Source organism: Aureobasidium subglaciale (assembly GCF_000721755.1).
Source record: "Aureobasidium subglaciale EXF-2481 unplaced genomic scaffold scaffold_12, whole genome shotgun sequence".
Classification (NCBI taxonomy): domain Eukaryota; kingdom Fungi; phylum Ascomycota; class Dothideomycetes; order Dothideales; family Saccotheciaceae; genus Aureobasidium; species Aureobasidium subglaciale.
Genome location: NW_013566983.1, coordinates 139973 through 159438, shown reverse-complemented (window position 1 = coordinate 159438; position 19466 = coordinate 139973). Strand labels below are relative to the sequence as shown.

At 51.2% G+C, this 19466-nt stretch overlaps 7 protein-coding genes across 7 annotated transcripts; 3 read left to right on the top strand and 4 right to left on the bottom strand.

Annotated features, from left to right (window-relative positions):
* Positions 1-1060: 1060 nt before the first annotated feature.
* AUEXF2481DRAFT_66146 (uncharacterized protein) lies at positions 1061-1798 on the bottom strand (the record flags this gene model as incomplete). The annotated part of the gene is made up of 4 exons (XM_013487799.1): positions 1061-1300; positions 1355-1483; positions 1546-1685; positions 1744-1798. The coding sequence occupies 4 exons, from the start codon at positions 1796-1798 to the stop codon at positions 1061-1063; spliced, it is 564 nt and encodes a 187-aa protein (XP_013343253.1).
* A 530-nt stretch (positions 1799-2328) lies between these two features.
* AUEXF2481DRAFT_40560 (uncharacterized protein) lies at positions 2329-5362 on the bottom strand. The gene has a single exon (XM_013487722.1). The coding sequence runs from the start codon at positions 5005-5007 to the stop codon at positions 2440-2442; it is 2568 nt and encodes an 855-aa protein (XP_013343176.1). The 5' UTR covers positions 5008-5362; the 3' UTR covers positions 2329-2439.
* Positions 5363-5668: 306 nt separating this feature from the next.
* On the top strand, positions 5669-6549 carry AUEXF2481DRAFT_40559 (uncharacterized protein). The gene is made up of 2 exons (XM_013487721.1): positions 5669-6170; positions 6224-6549. Exons 1-2 carry the CDS (start codon positions 5813-5815, stop codon positions 6397-6399), a joined length of 534 nt encoding a protein of 177 aa, XP_013343175.1. The 5' UTR covers positions 5669-5812; the 3' UTR covers positions 6400-6549.
* Positions 6550-6752: 203 nt separating this feature from the next.
* On the bottom strand, positions 6753-7328 carry AUEXF2481DRAFT_30000 (uncharacterized protein; the record flags this gene model as incomplete). Its single annotated transcript, XM_013487676.1, has 4 exons — positions 6753-6970; positions 7035-7173; positions 7232-7273; positions 7326-7328. The coding sequence occupies 4 exons, from the start codon at positions 7326-7328 to the stop codon at positions 6753-6755; spliced, it is 402 nt and encodes a 133-aa protein (XP_013343130.1).
* Positions 7329-7822: 494 nt separating this feature from the next.
* AUEXF2481DRAFT_40557 (uncharacterized protein) lies at positions 7823-10481 on the top strand. Its single transcript, XM_013487720.1, has 8 exons — positions 7823-8573; positions 8699-8798; positions 8855-9313; positions 9360-9507; positions 9559-9734; positions 9814-9820; positions 9930-10115; positions 10169-10481. Exons 1-8 carry the CDS (start codon positions 8117-8119, stop codon positions 10172-10174), a joined length of 1539 nt encoding a protein of 512 aa, XP_013343174.1. The 5' UTR covers positions 7823-8116; the 3' UTR covers positions 10175-10481.
* Positions 10482-12892: 2411 nt separating this feature from the next.
* Positions 12893-14446, top strand: AUEXF2481DRAFT_47174 (uncharacterized protein; the record flags this gene model as incomplete). Its single annotated transcript, XM_013487777.1, has 3 exons — positions 12893-13025; positions 13088-13833; positions 13889-14446. 3 exons carry the CDS (start codon positions 12893-12895, stop codon positions 14444-14446), a joined length of 1437 nt encoding a protein of 478 aa, XP_013343231.1.
* Positions 14447-14961: 515 nt separating this feature from the next.
* AUEXF2481DRAFT_40553 (uncharacterized protein) lies at positions 14962-19309 on the bottom strand. Its single transcript, XM_013487719.1, has 3 exons — positions 19134-19309; positions 15426-19081; positions 14962-15373 (listed from the first exon to the last, which is right to left on the bottom strand). Exons 1-3 carry the CDS (start codon positions 19238-19240, stop codon positions 15087-15089), a joined length of 4050 nt encoding a protein of 1349 aa, XP_013343173.1. The 5' UTR covers positions 19241-19309; the 3' UTR covers positions 14962-15086.
* Positions 19310-19466: the final 157 nt, after the last annotated feature.

Sequence of the window (19466 nt, the reverse complement as noted above, 5' to 3'; positions counted from 1 at the left end):
CAATTTTCGGGCTGTGTGCGTGCTTCGTGGAAAATCCCGGCACTGCCAAGCCCGACCGTGCTCGGTCCTTCGATGGTCTCCTCCACCACAAGACCTCCATCACTCGACCAGGACTTCCATGTTTGTCTATTCAGCATTTGATGCAATCACTTTCCACGCTGATTGTGAGTTTTGGACACTCAACAATTCACCGTCTGATGCATTCGCCTGACGAAGTCTGAGGAAAGGTTGGTGTTGTGCTTTCTCTACTTGCGCAGCCTCCGCAGAAGTATTGGACCCTGGCATAGATACATTGCTAGAGCGTTTTCGAGTCTCTGTCTCTTGATAGATGTTTCCCATGTGCGGAATACTGTCACTCCTGGTCGATTTCTCGTTGCGAAGAGATGGATATGCAGCGATGCCACCGAAATACGCCTTCCCATCGACTTCCCGCATCAGTCTGTTGATATTAGGTCTTGCCACAGCCCGTTGTCGCTCTGCTTTCGTGATTGGAAGAGAGCGTGAGTAACACAGTTAGGCACACGAGGGAACGAACGTTTCACCGGCACTCGCTCTCATGTCACGAGATACGGCGGGCTATTACGCGACTGCTCTCCAAATGTGTCTCACATGCGTCAGGCGTACATCGATTGCGTACCTATCGTCGTATACTGAAAGGCGGAATCGCAGAATGGTCCACCTTTGACCGAGTTCGCCGTATTGGTATGATCCTCACTTTGATCGAGCGAGACCAATTGAGGTGTCCGGACGCTTTTGTGTCTACTTCACGATTTCACATCCTGATAACAGTCAAGCTAGACCGTAGTTTCAAAGTGAGCCCTTGTATTATGCCGATGCCTCCCATTGTCCATGAACCTATCCCGAAGCATTAGTTGCGCCTATGAAAACTCCAGCAAAAGCAAGATGATAATCCCCCAGTAATGCGGATGTCGCCTGATCTCGACCCAGTTCGTGTCTGATCCTTGTCCATACCCATCTACACGTAGCCAGCAATTGCGTATGCCATAGCACCGTCAAGCCATGGCAACGTACCTAACAAGTGTCTTGCCGCGATGACCTCTTACATGACATTACAATTCTTGCCCTCCTTGGGCTGACCAGCTTCCTGGCCCTTCTCGATCTCGGCAACCATGCCTTCAAAGGCCTTGCCGACGTTCTCGTTGAATCTGGCACTTGCTTCTGTCCAGCCACAGCCGAGCTCCTCAGCCAGCTTGCGACCATCCTCAGCCTTGACTTGACGTTGCTCGGGGCGAAGATCAGACTTGTTTCCGACGATGATCAATGGGATTGACTCAGCACCCTAGAAGTTGTGTTAGAGCCATGCAAGGTGGCGACGTGTATCGGGGAAGCATACCATGTGGTTCAAGATCTTATCGCGGATAATCCTGACCATCTCGAAACTCTGCTTGCTGCCGACGCTGTAAACAATCATATATCCGTGGATGCCAATGAAGTGCTTGCTGTTGAGGATTGTGTATTCGTCCTTTTGTGCTCGGCTGTCAGCTTTGCTCATGCAGGTTGCGGAAATGCTTGCTCAAAGCGTACCTGTCCTGCAGTGTCGATGATCTCTACAGCGAAGTCTTGGTTCTTGTGCTTGATGACCTTGGAGAAGGTATTCTCGATCGTAGGGTAGTACGAGTCGACAAAGTGGCCATCAACGAACTGAACAGTGAGCGAACTCTTGCCTGGGACGTATCAGCTAGCTGTCTTCAGTGGTCGTAGCATCGCCATGGCATAGCTTACCCACTGATCTGCTGCCAACGACGGCCATCTTTCTTTGCTTCTGTTGTGGGGGCATTATGTCCGAGCTCTTTCTGTCTACACGCGACTGGTGAAGGGTGCGAGGTTTGCGGGTTGCGGGCGTCGGTGGACTTGTCACTATTGCGATGGAATGCAAGAAGGCCTAGTGGATTGCTTCGTTGGTTATATTCGGAGCAGACACTTGGAGGTTCCGGAGTGCGTTGTGATGGCAATGTGTCTACCGTGAGGTTGCAGGTGGAAGAGAGAGATCTCTCTATACGTTGCTGTAGTTTTGGCTAAGCAGCAGCTGCAACTAGCGACGGCGACGACCTGCTCTTTTGGAAGAACAAAAGCAGTTTGGGAGCTGGCAGCCGATTGGCGGCGCTATTGGGGGAGCGGTGACGGAAGCCTAAAACGCTGTAAACGCTTGTTTGAGTGGTCAGAACAACTCTCCATTACTTGATCGAAATTGCCCACACTTTCAACACTATTTGTGTAGCATTTGTTCCAACTGCTTCACGCCAGCGTAAGCTTGTCAAACATACGCCTAATCAGTTACTTGCGAGAAATTCGCTTTGTTTGTCGAATATCCGGGCCTAGATCGCTGCACAACGTGCTTGTTCAACGTTTTGAGTTAACAAATAAAGTACATTCCCATGGGTATCATCCTGTCTACTGTCATGTCTCGTGGTCTATTAATTATGCGCCATTGCGAAGACGGTCGACGAGCGCCAGCAGCGTCTGTGTGAATCCCGACGTCGTCTCTTCCCTTTCCTCTGTTGCTTGACTGTCCACTTGCTGGCTCATCAGAGCCATCACCTCCACAGCATCCACCAGAACCTCTCCATTCTTGCCAGGCAACTCATCACAAATCTTGGTCCTTGCAGTCCTGTCCAAGCAAACGTAGCCAAGGAGGACTGACAGCCAGCCATATGGAATGCTGGCCTGCATCTCTTCTTCGGATTGACTCTCTGCTGCATGCTCTTGGCCTCTGACGAAGATGCTTACAAGTGTAGCCAGTCCCCCATCCTTCGTGTTAGCAGTGCGTTCGCGAGCGGTTTGGCTTACGCTGGTCAAGTTGATCATCAGCCCAAGCGCGAGGACTAACAGATCATGATTAGACCCGGCCGCCTCTGTGCCTTGATTCTGGCGCGAATTGAAGTATTCAATGATCAATGACACAACCAGGTCTATAGTATGAAGTTCACAGAACACGCTGCTGTTGTCTTCGTTATTGTTGGTCACGGAGCAGCAGAAACGTAGCGCAAGTCCTTTCGAATGCTTTGATCCGCCGAGAAGCTTGGGCAGGGCGGAAGCGACTCGTGAGAGTGTTTCGACTGACCAAACATCCGACGACGCACTCTCAATGTCAAGAGTAGTGGCAGCCTCAAGAGCGGACAACGCCCGATTAGTAACGGCTTGTAAGTCCAATTCGGGCTCTGACCCGTGGCCGGTTGCCAGATTGACAAGCTTGGATGCAGTAGTAGGAGAGAGAATGGCGCCAGTATGCTTGTTACGTCTGTGAGTAACGACGATAACATCAATGCTCATCAGAGCGACCGAACAGGGAGACAAGTACTCCGGTGAACAGCTTTCCCAGACGTCACCAGTCCTGACTTTTTCCATAAACTCAAGGTAATCGGACTGCCCAACCTTGGACATATTGCTCTTCCTCTCTCGCGCAAGCTGAGCGATGTCCCTGGTATCATCGAGGTATGGTGTAAGGAATTCTAGCACACCTCCTCGAAGAAGTGAAGCAGACGCTTGTGCTATTCTCGTCAAGACGACGCATAGCAACATATCAGCTAGGATGTCTAGGCCAGCATATTGAAACTGAGCAATTATGCTTGTATCAAATCCATGCTCAATGAAACGAGAGACAAAGCTGCTGTCGGTGAGCGTACTAGAAAGATCCATGAGTGCCATACGTCTTTGGGATCTTGATGAAGGACTTGGACCCTTGATTTCGTCAATCAGACGTGTGACATCGTCTAAGAACCTGCTTTTGTTTCCAGCTGCTCGGAGATCATGTATGCTTCGAATTCCTTGCGAGTTGTCCTCATCTGATTCAAGGTTGTGGTCGATCAGGGACTTCGATTTGGCCGTAGGCGGAGCTTTGAGTCGCCGAGCACTTACCGCAGGACGCTCAGTAGCATCGATGGGTAGATCACCGAATATCATGTCTTCGAGACTGTCCTGTAGATATGTTCGCGACCGCGCATAGGTTACCTTCTTGGTTCCTTGGCTGATTGATGATGGCTGTGTTTGTTGTCGGCCCTGCGATTGAGAATGCTGTGTTGGTTCTTGAAGTACAGATTGCGCGGATTGGTTGTAATCTTCCATATCTTTAGATATCAGTCCTGCTACTTGCTCATGTGACTCGTCGTCAGAGCTCTCATCACTGCTTGCATTCTTTTTTAGATGATCGACGATTCGAGCTCTGTGGATATTTGGAGCGACGTGGGGATGCGAATTGGACACGGTTGTTTGAACCGAAACATGATTATGTGAAAGCTGCGCAGAATCGATGTTTGGCTGATGAGCGTCCACGTCAGGAGGGTCCGAGGTCAACAGCTCGTGCCAGAGTTTCGTTTGTTTTGGTGTTGTAGAGATGCTCGATACTGAATCCGCAGGGCTAGTAGGTGACGCCACTACTGGAGACAGCGGGCAAGCAGACTTCTTGGTAAACTTGACGGACGGTGCTCTTTGCTCAACGTCGAGGCCTGTATGCAGTGACGAGGGCACAGAGGTCACAGAGGCTCCAGCAGCAATCTGTCTTCTAGACCGACGTGAATGAGACGCATCAACAGCAATGCTCTTGACCACTGCGCTTGGCAGCTCTTTCGTGCCGGCTCTCGCGACTGGAGATTTCTTTGAAGATGTTTGGAGTTGCGATGTTGTTCTTTTGCGCTTGCACGGTGAGGCCGACTTTAGGTCATCGTCCTCTTTGAGCTTAGCAGCAACAACAACCTGACTAGCCTTGATTGGAGTCTTGTGAGGATTTTTTGTCTTTGGAGGTACGGGCATAGCCTCTTCGTCAGACATTGGGATGTCGAACTCGTCGTCTGTGTCCTTGATCTTTCTGGTGGCCGTGGCAGTAGGCCGCTTTAGCTTGGACGGCGAAACAGCATTCCTCGATTCATCGTAGAAATTCTTGACACTGTTGGCCGAGAAGGTAGGATTGCGAGCAGGTCTCCCGTAAGTGACCACAGATCTTTTGCGACGGTCACCGTTGGCGTAGCTCGAAGATTCAGGGAGGGTCGTCATATTGGAGGGTGGATGTCTGCAGGTAGCAATCTAGGAGGATGCAGAGGGACCATAGGGTGGCATCAGACCAGAGAAGTCTAGGGTGGTCGAGGAGTGAACATTAAAATGAACAAGAGGCTTTTAAAAGTCTGGTGATTAGGCTTCTGGAGGTAACCAATCGGTGGCAGTGATGGCGGTGGAACTAATAGCAGTTTCTCATGGTTGTTATCAGAGCGAATGTAATGCGACAATGAGCAGTAACCGATGCGATCAAGTTGTCGTCGTTGGCGTAGGATGGCGCAGACGGACATCAACAAAGTCACAGGTCGCCACGGCAAGCCGAGCAAGGGCAAACGACAAGACACTTGGGTTAGTCGACGGTCGGCGACAGGGTCCAATCTTCTTGGGCTTGGGCTTCACTTTCAGCCACAGAGCGACTTGTGAGCTCAGACTCTCAGAGCTGGCCGCTGCTGCGGGGCACACGACACTTTGACTGATAAGAAAGTTCCTGTTTACTTATCAGCTGTCATTCGCTCCTTCCTCAATTCAACACCTATTTGCTCATCTTCTCAAGCCCCGCCCCCCTACGTCTTCCGAACCTAGATACCCTCCTTCGCCATGTCGGACAAGTCCAACGCCCCTTCTCAATGCCTAGGACCCAACTACCGCGCTGAAGGTGAAAAGCCTACTGCAACCGTCTCGAAGAAAGTCCGCCATGACAACGTCCACGTCCTCCCGCAGACACCTCAGCTCATAGCTCTGCTGACGTAGGTGTGTCCCTTGCTGAAGACGTTTCGAGTCAATCCCCGCCAACACCTTGAGCAGTATGATCCGCGACCACCGTACCAACCGTGCCGACTTTATATTCTACTCGAATCGCATCATTCGTCTGCTCGTTGAAGAAGGCTTGAACCACCTGCCAGTCATCCAGCAAGAGATCACCACTCCCGTCGGCCGTCATTACAATGGTGTCAAGTTCGAGGGAAAGATATGCGGTGTCAGCATTATGCGCGCCGGCGAGTCCATGGAGCAGGGTCTCCGTGATTGCTGCAGAAGTGTACGCATTGGCAAGATTCTGATTCAACGAGACGAGGAGACCAGCCAGCCTCGTCTCTTCTACGAAAAGCTCCCCGAAGACATCAAGGACAGATGGGTTCTCCTGCTGGACCCCATGCTCGCTACCGGTACGCCATGACCTGAAAATTGGGTCGTCCTTTCCGAACTGACTTGTACGCAGGCGGATCTGCACTGATGGCTGTCGAAGTTTTGAGACAAAAGGGTGTGCCGGAGGATCGCATCCTCTTCCTCAATCTCATTGCCAGCCCCGAGGGTGCCGACAACTTTGCAGAAAAGTTCCCCAAAGTGAGAATTGTCACCGCTTTCATCGATGAGGGCTTGGACGAGAAGAAGTGAGTCTAATGCTGCTGCTGTTTGGAGTTGGGCGCTAATGTTATGAGTAGCTACATCGTTCCAGGTCTCGGAGACTTTGGTGACCGCTTCTACACACTGTAGGACGGTCAATCATCCAATTTACCACGCAGCTAGGACAGGATACCAGCATCTGCGCCTATGGCATTAGCTCTCAATCCATATGATGAATCCATGTCATGCTCTTCTGTGTCAATCCGTGTATGATGCCAAGCGCCTCGGTGTATCGTGCCGTGAACTCCTCTCCATATCGGAGCCCCCCGAACCAAAATCGGCTTTTAGCCTTGTGTATTAGGGCACTGCTGAGCTGCTGTGCTATTTGTAGTGTTCGACAGCTCTCACTCTTCCGCGTAATCTGCCTCTGCGTCCAGCTCGTCGTCGTCAATGAAACCGTCGTCTGCTGGGGCAGCATTGCGGGATCCCTGCAAATTCGATTGAGATGCAGTGCCGCTGTATGGGTCTCTTCGTGATTGTGATGTGCTCTGGGCAGCTTGCTTGGCTACGGAATCGCAAGCATCCACCCAATCCGAGTAAACGTCAATGGGCGCGCTGAGGTCTGCATGGCAAATGTTAAGGCGATTCTTGCATGAATTGTTCATCTCCCTCTCTCGAAGACGTACAGTTGGTCACGGTTTGGAATGTTTGTCCGCAGACCTTACACGTCAATTCGCCTGTGCTGGCTTTCTTGTCGATCTTGACCGAGACGGAGTTCTCGTGATTGCAAAACAGGCACTGGAAGGTCGTGGAAAGAGTCTCGCGCTATTGTGGTGTTAGTCGTGCACTCGCGGCCATCGGTACTGCGCATGATTCTGCGCACCTTCTTCTTGCCCTCCGGCTTGCTAGCCGACTTGCGTTTGCCCTGCTTAGTGTGAGCATGCGCGGTCAGGAAGACGATTAGGCAAATTCAATACCATGACAGCTAGTTGAGTGCGATGTGCGCGTATGCAAGGTTGTAGACGCCGACGAAGTTTCGCAAGGCTCAAGTTAGAGAATCTGACGTGTTGCACTTTACACCGGCGTTTAGGCTCGCTCCCGCCGCGATTCTACATGATTCACTCGGTTGCGGGGCAAACACATGCCCCACTTTTACCACGACATCTAGAGTAGACAATACAGCTGCTCGAGGAATGTCCACCGGATGTGCAGCAGACAGATCTGAAGATGCTCCTTTCTGATACAAAGGGAGAGTGCTGTTCGAAAGCGTCTGTTGGCTCAACAGCTTACTTGACAAGTCAAGCGACTATCAGCACGAATGATGTTGGCTAATGTCCATAGCGGGGTTGATAAGACTTGCCTTCGGAGCTGAGCGGTCGGGGCCTTTGACGCTTTCTGACCGTTGATCCAGCTTCCTTTCGTAGCATAAGCACGTGTGTTATCTGCTTGATCTATTCGATTTGTAAAACCGGCCCTCGATGTTTACGATATCAATCACCTTGCCCGAGGGCGTGATCGCCTATGAAACAGGAGAAGGCAGGTACCCGAATTCCGTGCCTAGATAGGTAACCTTACCTTATCATAATCACATGCTCTATGATAGCGGGGAATGGACAGTGTGAGCAATGTTCCTTTGTCGACAGCTGTTGATGTCCATGACCCCTTTGTACCAAGACACACACACACACACACGCTTCCTCCTCTCAACCTTCAGTCTCGTTAGATTGACAATCGACAGCCATCTCCACTCAAGCACACCGCTCGCAATATGGAAAAGACTAACGGCGTAGGCGGCGATGCTGCTATTCTGCAAGAAATTCTTGCCAGTCTCAAGACCATCCAGCAGGAAAACACCCATCTTGCTGCTGCTGTAGATGCCATCAACGGGCGGGTGAATATCCTTGCTGGAGTTAAGCAGGTCAAGGACTTGACCTTCGATCCTGCTGCTGCCGAGCGAAACAAGGTGCATCAGACAAACCCGGTTGTTCCTGAAGATGTGCCTTCGAGTCCTGATCTAGCAGTTGTACAAGAGTCGGGCCGTAGATCTAGCACGACCTCCAAGATCATTCTTACCTCGTACCCCGGTCAGGCTGGTGTCGACCCTCTCCCCATGGATTGGGGAAACAAAGACCCTTCTCTTCGAGGCCCGGTGGTCGTTTCGAGAAACCCCAGTTCAATTAGAAGACGAAACGCCATTGGTGCTCATGGCGGTTCCTATGCTATATGTACGTAATCACCGTCCAGTGCACATGAAGATCCGCACGACACCTTAGATTCCCATTGCGGTTCCTTTTGGATGGATAGCTTCGTGTTTTGAAGAAGAAATAGTGCTAACGTCCTCTGCGTAAAGACAATGCACTGGCCGTGGCGAGCAAGAATCTCAACACCGACCACCGCCCGGATTTTACCAACACTGAGCCAGCTGCCAACATTGGTCCCTTTCCTCAATGGTCAGAAGCCATAACGTCACTCTGCTGTTGTGTTCAGCGCTGACACGATTCTGTAGGGCTGATCCGAAGAAGATTGTTGCAATGGATCCCTTGGGACATCTTGCACCATGGCTCTTCAAGGATATCATTCAAAAGGAAGACGTCGACATCAGGCCTACAATTGCCATCACTAAGGCGCACATGAAGCTCCCCGAGATCGAGGAAAGTGTCAGAAAGGGTAGATTGGTGCCTGATGGCAAAATCTGTATCAATGAGTCTGGCGAGCTTGCAGTGACAAAGTTCGCTGTCGAACCAGTTTGGTACCTTCCTGGAGTTGCGGAGCGCTTTGGTATTGATGAGGGAGTACTCAGACGTTCTCTCTTCGAACACACTGGTGGTTCGTACCCTGAGCTTATCACTCGAGGAGACATCAAGACTTTCCTGCCCCCAATTGGAGGTTTGACCGTATACTGCTTTGGTGATCCTGCCAAGATGTCTGATCCTAATGTCAAGCTTGCCTTGCGTATTCACGATGAGTAAGCATGGAATCTCTTCAAAGACGACAATCACTAACGCAAGCAGATGCAATGGTTCGGACGTTTTCGGCTCAGATATTTGTACCTGCAGACCCTACCTGACATTTGGCATTGAAGAGGCAGTCAAGGAGGCTCAGAACGGAGGTTCTGGCGTCGTTATATACTTCCGTAAGGAAGGTAGAGCTCTTGGAGAGGTAAGTATTCTGTCAGCACCATTCTTCAGAATGCAAATATTAATAGGGCAGGTCACAAAATATCTTGTATACAATGCAAGAAAACGTGGCGCCGACCGCGCGAGTGAGTACTTTAAACGTACAGAGAACATTGCTGGCGTCAAGGATATGCGCTTCCAAGCTCTGATGCCTGACATCCTCCATTGGCTTGGTATCTCCAAGATTGACAGAATGTTGAGCATGTCGAAGTAAGTCCACAAAGACCCATTTGATTTGTTAAACCTTTGCTGCTAAACACGGTACGACCTTGGCTAACTATTTCTGTAGCATGAAAGTGAGTGTCCCGTCACCTCAAACGATCCACAAGTCCATGGTTAAGACCACGCTCATGATTTGACTTCAAGATTGATCACAAAGAACTTTCCAGCTGACGAAATGTGTAGCACGATGCCATTGTCGAACAAGGCATTCCTATTATCGAGCGCATCGAACTGCCAGACGAGCTGATTCCTGCGGACAGCAGAGTAGAGATTGATGCTAAAGTGCACGCTGGATACTTCACCAACGGCAAGATCATGACAATGGATGAGCTGTCGAACGTCCAGGGTCGGGCTTGGGAAGACGTCGACGTAAGTGTATTTCTCTCCTGTCGGTTATGGCATCGTTCTAATTGTTCCTCAAGCACTGATCGTAGTTTGGATGATTCGTTTGTCCTCCTGACTGAGGTTACATCGTTGGCTCAAGAATCGGGCCTGACTAGAAATGCATGCATGACGGAGTATTTTCATCTTTAGGCTAGCTTGGCTTACTCCTGCATGGGCGCTGTAATTTGGAAGGTTCATACTAGAAATGGAGGGCACTTTCTTCCAGGACACAACTAAACTCACCTTTGTACTTGCTGTTCTTTCGATCTCGCTCTTCTAGCATACTTGTGTATAGAACCAGAGGGTTCCTTCTCAATGAAAGTTTTGACGATCTTGGCTTGGGCCGGGGATAGCAAGAATTCGCCAATCATGGTCGACTCAGGTGGATCATAAGACTTGGTGCTATGAGACAGGTGGGATCGCTATCAGAATTACCGACTTGGAGAGGAGGAGATGTGCCGTAGGAACGGGCCGCGAACAGGTTCCATGCAAGTTGAAAGTTGCATGGGACTGCGACCATGTGCAGCAAAGTCGAGATAGGTGCTCATCCGATCGGTGTCCAGCCAGACAGCAGGTAATGCGCTGTCCCGCTTCCTTCAAGCCTCCGACCGTGCCCGACTCTTGAGCCTTCCACTGTTTCGACTCGTGGACATTTTCGAGGATTTTACCCATGCGACTGGGCAACTGTTTACTGCTCTGCATGATTTAGGCGAGTTTGATGTGGCGGCTACACCAAGGTGTCATCTGCCTGATTGCGAACCACCCAAGGTCGAACACGTCGGTGAGCTTGAGGAGAGTCGATAAAACAAAGCACACAACAACAGCAACGAGCTCAACCATGTTCACCCAGGTGTCATAGAGTCGCGCGGACACTTGCTAGTTAGCGGGATCCGATGTTCCCCCATACGCAAAGAAAACGGTCAAAGCCACACCGCTGGGCGCGATGGGGCGGAACATCGCCGGTCCCTGCAAGTCTGCCAGGTTCCTGGGTCGGGATTGGGCACCGTTACAATGCCGTGGGTTGCTAGCCTCATTTCTTGTGGTGGCCTGTCAGTGCGTGTCATACAAATTGTGGTGGGATCAGGTCCATATCGATGTACAGTGTGCCCTCGCGAGTACTTAACGGTCTGGCCGATGAGGAGGAGCATGTTCCGCGAATGAGAGTCCTCGATTCGAGTCAAAGCCGACATGGGCGCAGAATTGACTAGTAGGCGACTATCGACTTGGAGAAGGTTCACGCAATCAGTGCTCAAGAGGCCCCTGTGTATAGCTAGGCCCAGCAGGTACCGTGAGGCGTCACCATGACTGTGCAGTGATGGTCTCTCGATTTTGTCTACCGGATCGTGTACAAAGCTGACGCCCAGCGCCACCGTTCCCCTCACTTACTCCCAGCCCAAACCTTGAATTCTTATATTTCTCACGCGACCTTGGGCAAGCATCTTCTGTTTGTTAAAGACCCAGCTCCTCTTCTGTGAACAAAGAGTCTCCTAGAGAAAATCTCGCATCCAAGTTCATCGTCACGCTACAGATCGATCACATTCGCGACCTTCATCATGGCTAGGGAAAGTCAACGCTCGTCGTCATCGTCATCAGCGTCCAACATATTCATGCGCGGACCGTTCACTCTTAAAACCAGCCCTCCTTGTCTGAACAGAGCCAATTCGCATACTGCACGTCAGGAGTGTAGTGTGTCGCCGCCAGGCGGAGCCAGTTCCCTATTATACAAAGTGGCATCGGCTTCTCTAAGGACGTCTCCCAGGAGTAGTCCACCAGCATCTCCAAGGCAATGTCCGGTGGACATACAGGAGGTACAGTGGGATGTGCTAAGCCGCCGGCTGTCAGACAATCGCAATGGTAAGTAGGTCCAATAAGCGGAAAGTGGCATAGTGTTAACGCGACACAGAGGGCTACGTCAGTTTCCCGGATTTCGATCGCTTGTGTGAACCTGATCACACAACAAAGTCTGGGCAAGAAGCCCCTCTGGATGGTTGAAAGGCCGATTCTGGACTATGCCGTAAGGCAATCACATTACCCAGCGTCGAGCACGACGCGCCAGCATCCCGCTGATCCCAACGTCGGATACTTATCCACAGAGTGAAGCAGTGTCTCGAACATGCACAGTGAAGAGGCTCTACGTTTGACCAAGGTCGCACCCGGATGGTAATTCTCCATACAAGACCATCAGCTTGGATCTTATGGGATGCTACGATGACAGTATCGCGAGTTGTTATCAGGCTCAGGGTTGAAGCCTATGGAGCCGCGTGAGACGGAAGGGAGAGAGACAGCGAGCAGTATCGTTTGATTAGCTAGCAACTTCAGCGTGGGGAGATAATGCCTGAAGATCATGTCGGTGTTCGATCAGGTCTTCAGGGTGGGCGTTGTATTCGTATTTGCGGTTCCAGCGAGGTACTACCTCGAATATGTAACGCACACGTGTGCTCATAGCTAACTCAAGACATAGTACCAACCATAGATTGTAGTGATGTGTGTGGAGCAACGTCGTCCTGCCAATTCTTCATGAGAGCTCTGTTGATGTAGAATTCGACTGTGCCTTGAAATAGGTATGGATGTGGCAGGCTTCGGAGACGGGAAAGTGAGAGACTGTTGACAACAATGTTGGCAACATTGACTCGTGTCGCGGTGAAGCATGAGTCAAAAAAGTGAGGACCCCTCCACGCGCACAGGAAACAAAGGCTGCGTGCTGTTCACCAAGTTTGATAACCACTCACCCCACACACACACACACACGCACACACACAACCATGTTGGACATTAACGATTTTATTGCCGAGCGCGGCGGCGACGTGAAGAAGATCAAGGAGAGCCAGCGTAGACGCCATGCTCCCGAAGAGGCTGTCGACGAGGTCATTGCCATGTTCGAGGACCACAGAAAGTGTAGGATGCGCCGTCCTGCTGTCTAGCCTGCGCATTAGCTGACACGCTCTTCCTCACTACAGCCCAATACGCCGCAAACCAGATCAAGACCGAAATCAACACGCTGCAGAAGGAGATTGGCCAAATCAAAAAGGCCAAGGGCAACGCCGACGACTTGCTCAAGAAGAAGGACGAGCTGCAGGCCCGTCACAAGCAGCAAGAGGACGCCACAAAGGACCTGCACGTCGCCCTGCTGAAGAAGGCAAAGTCGATTGGCAACTACGTCCACGACTCTGTGCCCGTCAGCGACAATGAAGACAACAACCAGAAGATCCGCGACTGGACCCCCGAGGGTGTCGACGTCACAAAGAAGGACTGCCTGTCGCACCACGAAGTCCTCACCCGTCTGGACGGCTATGACCCCGAGCGCGGTGTCAAGGTTGCCGGCCACAGAGGCTACTGCTTGACTGGCTACGGTCTCTTCCTCAACCTTGCGCTCATCAACTACGGTCTCGAGTTCCTCTTCAACAAGGGCTACAAGCCCAACATGCCCCCGTTCTTCATGAACCGCGACGCCATGGCAAAGACTGCCCAGCTCGAGCAGTTCGACGAGGAGCTGTACAAGGTCACTGAGGACGGTTCTAAGGAGACCGACAAGTACTTGATCGCAACTTCGGAGCAGCCTCTGTCTGCTCTCCACGAGTCCGAGTGGCTCCAGGACAAGGACCTGCCCATCAAGTACGCTGGTTACAGCACCTGCTTCAGAAAGGAGGCTGGTTCGCACGGCAAGGACGCCTGGGGTATCTTCCGTGTTCACCAGTTCGAGAAGGTATGCTTTTCACTCTCGACGCCCTCTGCATTGCCCACTCTAACTTCTCCTCTAGATCGAGCAGTTCATCTTCTGCAAGCCCGAAGAGTCGTGGGAGCACTTTGACCGCATGATCGACACTTCCGAAGAGTTCTACAAGTCTCTCGGCCTTCCTTACCGCGTCGTTGCCATCGTTTCTGGCGCTCTCAACAACGCTGCCTCCAAGAAGTACGACCTCGAGGCTTGGTTCCCCTTCCAGGGCGAGTACAAGGAGCTCGTCTCATGCTCAAACTGCCTCGACTACCAGACCCGCGAACTCGAGATCCGTTACGGCCAGAAGAAGCAGACCGACTCCAGCTACCAAAAGTCTTACGTCCACGCCCTCAACTCTACCCTCTGCGCCACCGAGAGAGCCTTGTGCTGTGTCTTGGAGAACTACCAGACTGAGGACGGCATCAACGTCCCCAAGGTTCTCCAGAAGTACATTCCCGGTCAGCCTGAATTCCTGCCTTTCGTCAAGGAGCTGCCCAAGGACTCCACTAGCTTGAAGGCCAAGGGTGAGGCAAAGACTAAGGGAGGTGCTGCTCCCAAGCTCCCTGCTACCGGAGAGCTCGCCGACAGAACCAAGAAATGAAGAAGATACCCTACGACGAATGATTATATCCACAACAGACGTTGGGCAAAAGAGTCAAGTGCTTCATCCTGTGGATCGGGATGAGTTGCATGGTGCTGCTTGGATGTCTAGTCGCAAGGAGTACAGAATCGGCCATGGATAGTACTGGCCTATTTCGGCATCGCCGTACGTAGACTTGACACCATGAACAAAAGCAGATACAAGCATACCCGATTGGGTTTTACAGTCCAACAATCCATACCTTGTTCATGTGCTCTAATACTGCGAGTGGGCTGCGGTGTACTACGTAGAAAGCTGCAATTTGCCATGTCGAGCGGATGATATATCAGCCCCCTTCTGATCTTGATCACCCGCTTTTCCCGGATGTTGGTCAATTGTGTGCCTAGTACAAGCTAACAGAAGACCCATGATGCCTGCGGCTTACTACTCGCAATCAGACTGTGCGTGTATCCGTCCGTAAGTCGATGGCAGACGCAAATTTGGTACTCAGACATGCACAAACAACAAAACACACGTGCTCAGGATTTCAAAATTCAAATGCTATGCGCGTTTATTTATATCAACTCTATAAAACGGAGCCACGAGTATGTTCATCCATTTGTCTCATGAAGACTCGAGAGACCGCGAATGATCCTGCCTTTCAGATTCGCATGCTCTCTGCAATGAGTTTGTACTCCTTTCTCTTCTTTTGGTGGCTCGGACGTAGCTTGGCGTTGGCCTTTCCAATCCATTTGGCAAGCGGAGGGAACACGATCCTTTCGGCAAGGTATGAACAAGCAAATCCTCCGGTTGCGAGTACCAGGATGAAGATGCGGAAGCTTGTTGACATGTCTGTCAGCTCCATCAAGCTGACGAGCCATGGAGCAGGGTCGAACAACATGTAAGCAGAAACGCCTACTGCGACTACCATGGTAATGACGAATGGGACTGTGTGGATGTGTTAGCATGTGCAATCTCATTGAGAATGTGGGGTGCTTACGATTTTGCGTCATTGACTGTCTGAAGGGTGGACCAACACTGAGAACAATGGCGGAAAGGATGTACTGGAAGCAAGAGATCAAGAAGAGGGTTGTGTTCTGCGAGTTCTCCGAGTTCGAGTGTTCCTTGTCCAGGACAGGTGGCTGGTACCAGGGTTGACGTTGCACAACCTTCCAACCGACAAGCTGGGTCAAGACACAAATCACGATCTGACCAAGTAGTGGAGTAAGAACCTTACGGGAGACCAAGCTGGCTGTAGGTCGCTTTTTAGAAAGCACAGGGTATGGACCCGTCCAGCCCATGAAGATGGCGATAGGAAGGATGAGAGCCAGATCTATAAACAAGAACTGGAAGTCTCCGAGGTTTGAAGCAGTAGCGTAGAGGAAGCTCACAGAAGTGAACTGAATAGCAGAGTACAAGGACATGTACTTGAAGCAGCTGAAACTCGTAACGAGAGCTCCGCGTCCTTCCCGTATCACCTCAGGAACACATGAGATGTCGAAGACACGGCTAGTGAAGGGTGCAGCAACTGATGCCTCAGCCTCTGAAAGAGAGATACCCACGTCTGCTGCCTTGAGAGCACCGCAGTCATTGGCACCATCACCACAGAAACCACAGCAATAATCGATACTCTGAAGCTTCTCCACGAGTTCGTGCTTTTCGTCGGGCGACATACGTGCAAAGACTTGACCACAGACTAGCATCTCGCGAAGGACCTTTGGCGAGGCGAAGTCGACGAGCCATCGGAACACATCACCACTGACTGCAATAGAGTAATTGCGGAGGTTCGAAACGTCATACGGCAAAGACGAGTCATGCTCGGCTGGCGGAGGTAGAGGTTTGAGAGTATTGTCATCCAATTGATAAGCTGGGTTGTCCACACTCTCCCAGCTCAAGCGAGATAGCGCTGTTCGAGAATCGCCCTCGACGAAATGAGGCACGAAACAGTGAGCAGATCTATCAATCAGGTTACACTCCCTAGCAACACTGATGGCGGTTAGAATATTGTCTCCAGTGCACATGACAGTACGAATGTTGGCGTCACGAAGCTCCTCGATGATGCCAGTGGTAGAGGGTTTGAGCTTGTTCTCAAAGATGATGAAACCAACGAATTCGAGGTTCGATTCAGCCTCTTCACGCTTCATCTTCTGCACCTTCAACCAATTGAGCTTGAAAATGTGCTTGGTGGCACAAGCGATGACACGGAAGCCGCGATGGGTGTAGTAGCTGAGAAGTTCTTCGTAATCTGGAGGGAAGCTGTCAGGACGGCAGATATCCTTCATACATTCAGGAGCACCCTTGACGTAAACATTGCCACTCGGGTCTCCAAATTGACGGACTATAACACTCGCACGCCTCAGTTGAGACACGAACTCGAAGGACTTGAGCACTCCGAGTTCGATAGGTCGTTTGTTGTTCGGCGAGGTTTCATCTTCATCCAGATCCAGTTCCATACCAGGCGGGGGGCGGGCTACAGATGGCGAAAGAGAGTTTTGTTCGTCTTCATCAGTCGCGCCCGGTCGTTCAGATCCTTCTTCATATTGCCATCCGGTGAACTGGAACATCTTGAGATCTAGGGGATCTCCAACAAATTCATCGTCGACGATCCGCAAAGAGTGGCAGGTGGCCATGGTGTACAAGATCGCCTTGTTCGCGTTATAGTCAACAGTGGGGTCGCGCTCGTAGGTGGCGCCGGGTAGGAGAACAGTAGAATCAGTGTGGATATCGCTGAACCTATTTGCTGGTCGATTGACCACTCGAGTACCCAACACGTCGAGACCATCCTCAGTCAAGGTGCCTGTCTTGTCAAAGCAGACCACATCGAGCTTGCCGCCGACATTTACTCTCTGAGGACTAATACAGAAGATGTACTTCTTCTTCAGTCTGGACAGAGCAAAGTTGGTACCGATGGTTAAGGTGGCAGGTAGCGCAGGAGGCACGACGATGGTGATGAGATCGAGAGCTCGGACGACGATAAGATGCCAGGCGAGGCCGAGACGAACAAAATTGATGAACGAAGCAACAAAGCCAATCATGGCAATACCTGCCATCACTGCGATATAACGAAAAGAGTCTCTGTAGAATTTGAATCCAGACGGCTTAGGGAAGAGCATTGAGCGGACCAAAGCTCCCTTCGTAGTGTTGAATCCAGTGCGAACGACAAGGGCAAGAGCAGCGGCTTCATCACTTTTGTCTTCTTGGGGTCGGCGAGCGCGAATGATCTTGGTGCCGCTGAACAGGAAATTTCTTGCAACTTCAGGATGGATTGAAGAAGCACTGAGATCGAGAAGCTCTAGAGATTCATTGGTAGTTGGGACCTTTGAGACCGGGACAGATTCTCCAGTAAGCATGCTTTCGTTGACTATGCAATCACCAGAAAGTAGAAGACTGTCGCAGGGGAATTGTGTAAGATTGGGATCCGTAATTTCGTAGACATCGCCCGGAACCAGATCGCCGGATTGAACATAACGCCAGAACCCGCTTCTGAGGACACGGATGTCGCATTCGAAGCGCGATATCTCACGGAGGCGCGCCATAGTCGCCCTTGTTTCAATCAACGTCGAAGCGATACTTACGAGCGAAATGACGAAGATACAGGCGGCGTAGTAATAGTACTCGTCCACAGACCAGAGGACCAAACTAGCAATTTGGAAGATGTAGAACGGATGCAATGCCTCGTCGACAAGGAGCTGACCAATCGACTTCTGCTCAATGTCAATGACGTTCTTGCCGAAGATGCGCTCGCGATTCTCCTGTTCTTCTCCATCAATACCCGCTCTAATGGGGACTACGTCTGTCCATGCAGGGTCTTGCCAGGTGTTTCCAAGAATGAACTTGTCCTTGAATGGATGGAAGCAGAAACGGATGTAGCGATAGTCCATGATGCGAAGTTCGTCCAGAATTGGGTCGTTGTACTCGTCGAATTCGCGCATCTTGCCCTTTCCCGGCATTCCGAAGACTGAAGACAAAGGCATGTCGAAGCTTTGCTTGCTCAACTGCTGAACAATCATTTCGTTCCATTGATTTTCGATGACCAACCAGTCACACTTGTGCAGAGCAGTAGAGGAACCAATCAAGCGTACGCGCCATCGTGGCAACCAGCGGAACAAAAGATAGCCGAGTCCAAGGGTACAGATCGAAATGCACAGATAGATGGCGTAACCCAGGACAGAAGTCTTGAAGCCGGCAACGACGATAGTCATATCTTCGTTCTGGATGTAGATCTTCTGGCTCATCCTTCCGCCAGATCCATAACCACTTCGCACACTTCTGTCGGTATCCGACGAGCGACGGCGGCGCAGGAGAGGGCTGTGTGCTGATGAGCGAGAGTAACCAGAAGACTTGCGACTGCGTAGAGAAGGCCGCTCATTTGATTCCAGATCGGTCTCGGGCTCTGCAAAGGCATGGCTGTCCTCGGCATCAGCGCGGCCTTCTTCAATCTCGGCTTCTTCGTCGATGATGGCTTCTTCTTGGAGCCATTCTTCGTCTGAAATATCCCGGTCTTCGTCCTGATCGTCGTAATAGGTGAAGCTTGTAGTCGAGTCTGCGCGTGAACGACGGTGGGCGAAGGAGCTGTTGGCAGTAGGCACACTCTCGGACATGGGCCCAGAGAAGATTTCGTCGTTGGCCATGCCGACATTGCTGAGGAAGCTAACCCTGCTTCTGTTAGCCCGAACTGCACAACAGTGCTCTTGTCATCTGTTCATACTCGCTCATGTTGGATTCGCGTCGGTAAAAGTTATGGCGGCGGCTGGCCGTATCATCGTCGACGGTAACGGAAGACCGCCGGCGACTTCGTGAACCGTTCCTCTCCATGGCGCTTGCTCCTTGTCACGAGAACCCAACAGCAAAGGTCGCTTCTCGTAGGCAAACGAGAGAATCAACAAAATCCCGACGAGTAGCAAAAAGAAAGCATTTCCAGCAAAGTCGCGCGGCAGACGGGTCGGCGGGCAGGATGACGATAAGCCTTCCTTTTCGGGAAATAATCTGGGGCTATCAGTACCGCCCTGAGAGAGTCCCGGTTTCGAGAGAGTCGAGCCTT